Source organism: Euprymna scolopes, chromosome 13 (genome assembly GCF_053919585.1).
Source record: "Euprymna scolopes isolate OS-2025 chromosome 13, ASM5391958v1, whole genome shotgun sequence".
Classification (NCBI taxonomy): Eukaryota; Metazoa; Mollusca; class Cephalopoda; order Sepiida; family Sepiolidae; genus Euprymna; species Euprymna scolopes.
In genome coordinates this window covers 123,933,859-123,939,877 of record NC_136494.1, presented here as the reverse complement: position 1 = coordinate 123,939,877, position 6,019 = coordinate 123,933,859, and the positions used below count along the sequence as shown (strand labels likewise).

Sequence of the window (6,019 nt, the reverse complement as noted above, 5' to 3'; positions counted from 1 at the left end):
CTATCTAATGACCAAGCCGTCGTGCAAAGTGAAGTCACAGCGAACAAAAAGAGAATGGAAATAAAAGTGGAGAAAGATTTTGAACTTCGTGGCGGTGACAGCAATTGGAAGCACATCTCGTTGCAAGAGGAACTTTTAAAATAAGATATAATCTGAACTTTAAACAAAACAAAAAAATACTCGGACAACCGTGTACCATGGGACGAGCTGCAGACATAGCAGCTGGTTGTAGCTGCAGACTGGGAAATGTGTAATTGGCCCGGGAGAAACGCAGGGATGAGCTTATATCGTCGCTGGCTTGGCAAATTGTCCGTTAATAAATGCCTTTGATTTCAACTGAAAAAATCTCGAGTCCAATTTCTTTTCTTTTGTTCCTTTGTGACTGCCTTTGCATACCACGTGTTGGGTCCCAATTGAAAATGTATCGGCCATGTTATAATGAGACTATTGTTTAAGCAAAAAGATAGCCAAAATCCATAATAAATAAATAATAATAATACATTCTCATGTATTATTTAATATTTATTGATTCTGCTTTTTCAACAAAATACTCTATGACAGGCATGTCAAACATGCGACCCGTGGGCCACATGCGGCCCGCAAGAAGCAGAATTGCGCCCCCACAGACAATTTTAAGCAACCTAGAAAAATCAAGGAGAAAAACGAAAAGATCAAAATAAGAGGTGAGTTCGAAAAATAGTTAAAATTTCTTATCTATCCTCGCTTTAAGAAAGTTTTTTTTGATACTGAGCCCACATATCGAAAGATTAGAACTTTACAAACGCAACTGTCACGACTTCTCATTACTTCCCTTAGTTTTCCTTTCTTACTCAGAGTACCTTTCTTAGCTCTACACCGACTTCCGGCGGGGTCATTCACTTCCTTTTCTCCTGCACGCCAACATGCTGTCCCAGTAAAGCTAAATTACCGGTGATGAGACAAAAACTTGTCCCTTCGAAAAATTTAATTTTCTGCTGATTGTGGGTTTTGTAAAATTAAGTTTTGTTGCCATTAAAGTTATAAATGGTTTCTGCTCACAAAGTTGAATTTATTTTATTTTCATTAATAAATATTTTTAGGCGAAATAACAGCAACAACGACAGTAAAGAAAGCAATTCTATCCACAATATTATTTTTTCTTTTAAAATTCAAAATTCTAATTGTTTTTATATTTTTAATTTGTTACATTTGTTTTAGTTTTAATTGTTTCGTATTGCTTTTAAATTCGTTCTTTTTTTATTATTTAAAGTTAATAAAAACTTATTTCGTTACATTTGTTTTGTTAGATTTGTTTCATCTTTTTTCGACTCGCACCCATGAAAACTGACAAAACTTAATTTTACAAAAATCACAACCAGCAGAAAATTCAATTTTTCGAAGAGACAAGCTGTTTGCTTTATCACTGGTAAATTAGCTTCAGTGGATCCTCAAAGAAACAAATACTTTTTTTTACAGAATTTATTGACTTTCAATTTCTTCACATCGTTATTTAGACTCACATTTTCATTGTCTTGGACTTTTAAGCATTCCCCGCTTCTCTCTCTTACCCACTTGTCACACTGTCACTGTATTTCTCTTTTTTCTTTCCTTTTCAGTTTTTACCTTCTTCTATTTTCAATAAACTTGTCGATAAGCAAATTGTCTTCATAAAGTGATAAATAAAAAAAAAATGTTGTGCCCGTGACGTTCTAAGCCTTTGATTGATGGTTTCAATGTAAAGAATAACTTTCCTAAAGCAGGGATAGATAAGAAATTTGAACTATTCTTCGAACACACCTCTTATTCTGTATTTATTTCATCTACTTTTACGTTTCCTGTCGTGTAGACCCTATATCTATATTACTTTTTACTATTGTGTATTTTTTATTAAAATTGACTTTTATAACTAAAAATATGAATCGGGTAAAACTGTGCAGGGGTCAGGTTCCTTTGTGATAACTGCTTTTATTGATATTTTATAGATATTTTCATTTGTGTTTGATTTGATTTTGACTTTTTAATTTTCCAGATTGCACATCGTTTTTAAAATGACTAGTGCTTCTGTGACTAAGAAAAAAAAGGAAGGTAAATGAAGAAGGGCGAGTGTTTCAAGAAAAATGGAAAGTACGGTATTTTTGCACAGAAGTGAATGGAAATATACATTGTTTAATTTGCAATAACCATATTTCTACGCCGAAGGCGTATAACCTGCAAACAAATCATCTGTCTTATAATAAACATGAAGCCCCCATATGTGTTTCAATGCTCAAAGAGTTGACGGTTAACTTGACACAGCAATAGGACTTTTTTACAAAAAGTCAGAAAGTAAATGTCGCTTCCATTACTGCAAGCTATGAACTCAGTCGATTGATAGCGATGCATGGGAAATCCTACACCGAAGGAAATTTTGTGAAACAATGCCTTATAAAAACAGCCGAAGTTTTGTGTCCGGAAAAAGCACACTTGTTCAAAAATATTTCTCTCACCAGGAACACTGTTGCTGAACGGATTAATGAAATGTCAAGTGATTTGAAGCAAAAGTTGAAAGCTGAATCATTAAAATTTGAACAGTTTTCATTTGATGAGACTGTTGATATCACTGGGGTCTTCATCAGGGCCTGTGACAATAAATTCAACATTTATGAAGAACTAATCCCTATGCATGGCGCTACAACAAGCCAGGACATCTCTGAGAACGCTGAAGGGGTTCTGCATGAATATGATTTAGATTTGAGCAAACTTGTATGCTTGTCTACTTACGGTGCAGCGAATATGGTTGGCAGACATAATGGTGTTGCTGCCAAGTTACAAGCAAAAATAAAGAATTTACATTCAGATTTGTCATTTCCACATTTCCACTGTATTATTCATCTACAAAATTTGTGTTCAAAGATTTTAAAATTGGACAATTTGCTTAGTTTAGTCATAAAGACAGTGAACTATATCAGAAGTCGTTCTCTCAACCACCGTCAATTCAACCAGTTGTTAGAAGATATGGATAATCACCTCACCAATGTTCTATTCTACACAGATGTACGCTGGTTGTCATGTCACAAAGTGTTGAAAAGATTTTATTTGTTAAGATAAGAAATAATCGCTTTTTTGGAGATGAAAGGTGGAAACACTGATGAAATAAAAGATGAAAGTTGGCTCCAGGATCTGGCTTTTGCCGTGTACATTACAGCACAATTAAACGATCTCAATTTGAAATTACAAGGTAAAAACAAGCTCATCACTCAGTTGTGTGATGACGTCAAATCCTTCATTACAAAGTTGAGATTATGGAAGTCATAAGTCTCAAATGAAAATTTTATTCATTTTCCTACGTGCAAAGAGCTAAAAAAATAATATTAATACTAAGTTAGCACTAAGTTTTGCCAAGTATGACAGTCACCTGGAATCATTGTCAAAGATTTCGTGATTTCTCATATTTTGAGTAAGAGTTTGCATTATTCACAGCGCCGTTTACTTTTGATGTTACTAAGGCAGACGAAAGCCTACAAATGAAACTGTTAGAATTGCAGTCAGATTCTTTACTCAGAGCAAAGTATTTTGAAGTGGGAATACCTGATTTTTTTTTTCATACCTTCCGAAAAGATTTATAAATTCCAGAAAGTTTGTCACACGGATTGTGGTAATATTTGGTTCCACCTATTTGTGCGAACAATTATTTTCCTTCATAAAATTAATAAAGACTTCTCAGATAACTAGGTTGACTGACAAACACTTATCTTCTCTTGTAAAGATCGGAAATAAACAGAAACTTCAGCCAGACATACCAAAGCTCGTCAAGAACAAGAGGTATCAAACCGTAGGACAAAACACGAAACATGTTTGAGTACTTGATAATAAATGTTCATTTTGAATTATTATGATTTATGTGCATTGTATTTGTTGCATTCAAATACATGTTAGCTATGTATGTTGCTTTTTAAATTTTCGTTATATCGAAATAAAGAACAGATTTATATGTCATGCTAATTTCCTTTGTTATATTCTTTTGTTAAACTACAAGTACTTTTCACTTGCATTCTTGAATATGACCAAACTATTGCATGTTTCTAAATTACCGGTAAAAGAAACATATTCAGCAATGATTTTTATTTAACGACTTTGACTAATATTGTAGGGGTGCGGCCCTCATGCTAACACAAACTGATTCCTGTGGACTTAGGGGGCTCTGAGTTTGACATGCCTGCTCTACGACATAATCAAACACAACAAAACTAGAAACATCGTATACTAAACTACCAACATTCGTCATGAATTATATGATTTGTACATTTATTTCGATTCTAGACATGAGTTAGTATACATCAAAAAATGTCCCATCAGAATGCACGGATGTGATGATGGATTTATATGACAAGAGGAAAATATGTTTTGCCACATGAGGCAACAGCAATCAGCTAAAACATTGATTTACAATACTCACATTTTTCAGTTATCTTTATCTTGATTGTTAACATTTTCGCAATGTTTCGACTGTACTGCTCTTCATCCTTTGAAGAAAAATGGGAAGAAAGATTGAAAGAGAGAGAGAGAGAAAGAGAGAGAGAGAGAGAGAGAGAGAGAGAGAGAGAGAGTGGTGAAGAGAAAGAGAATGATAGCACAACAAGAGTTTGTATTATTTGTATTATTCAAATTACTATTCTCCTCTTGACTGTTATTCTCATAACGTTTCAGCTGATGCAACCTCTGGCCTTCTTCAGGTTTATCCATAGTTGTAGTTTATAGTTTGTGTTATTCCATCGGTTATTGACACAGCTAAGATGGAGCTCCACTGCGCTCAGACTGTCCACTTCATACAGAGGTCCAGTCCACTAGACGATTGAGGTTGGGACTAGGGTAACCTGGTGTTGGTGGCTGGTCAGGTATCTTTTCCGGCCAGATATTCAGTTGCTTCTTCAAAGTGTCAGGGGACGCTCTCCTTATATTTCTTATTTTGTCAAACTTGGAAATCTATACGGGATTTTGAGCAGAATTTTTTTTGTAATCCATGAGAATAATAAAGGCTTTCGTTCCATCAACCATGATCATGTAGAAATCTTAAGTTATTTACAATTGTATCCTTAGTATCTTCTTCCTTAGCATTACCCTGCGAACTGAATCTTCAATCTTAACTGTACTAAGAGAAAGACTAATCCACCTTTCAACGTAGTTTTTCTGCATTTTACTGATCTTACTATCTTGTATGTTTGCTTGTCATCGTGCACACGTTTCGTGTACACGAATGTTTTGGATGAGGGATGGAATAGTTAATAACGTATTAATAAAGGGCGAATGATAAGAAAAGTGATGAGAGGGATAGAATGATGGTAATAATTAAAATATAGACACAGTAAAGAAAAGAGATATAGAAACAACAGAGACAATGGGGGAATGGAAGAAAAAGGGGGGAAGAGAGTGTCTATTATGACATCACAGAAAGAAGGAATCAGATCCTTACAGGTGAAACTACCTGAAGTGGCCAACATCCATAGTGGAAATGGTGCTATAGACTTGAGAGAATTTGAACTTGGCGCACGTAGGTCGTCAGTTCACATTTTAACTATTTCACCAGCATCACCTCCAAGCGACTGATATATAGTATATATAGTATGTAGATATATAGTATGAATAACTGAGACATATATTCTATTTAAATGACACACAACCTTTACCATAGTAGTAATATTGGTTTGTGTGTGTGTGTGCGCGCGCGTGTGTGTGTGTGTGTGTGTAGAAACAAAGGGCACTGTGATGCGTCTAGTGCAACAGCGTTAGTGCTAAGTTCTTGCTTACATGCTTTTCACTTCCAGCTCCTGCTGCTGGCTAGCTTTTTGGTGAATAAGAAGCAAAATGCGTAAGCCTTCTCTGCCAGTATAATTAGCTTCTCCAATGTTAAGACCTCTGACATGCCTCCTCGTGGCCACACATGGTTACCGGTGCCATGCAGCACCAGGATAAATGTCAGGGCATCTCTGAGTAGCAGGGGGTCCCAGAGGTGCTATGCCATGGCCCACCAACGTTTTGACATGCTCTGATACACCACCAACCC

General features: G+C 35.5%; 1 protein-coding gene across 1 annotated transcript; it reads left to right on the top strand.

Moving 5' to 3' along the window:
* The first annotated feature begins 2,355 nt into the window (after positions 1-2,355).
* On the top strand, positions 2,356-3,066 carry LOC145292328 (general transcription factor II-I repeat domain-containing protein 2A-like). Its single transcript, XM_080138656.1, has one exon. The coding sequence runs from the start codon at positions 2,356-2,358 to the stop codon at positions 3,064-3,066; it is 711 nt and encodes a 236-aa protein (XP_079994782.1).
* The last annotated feature ends 2,953 nt before the right edge of the window (positions 3,067-6,019 follow it).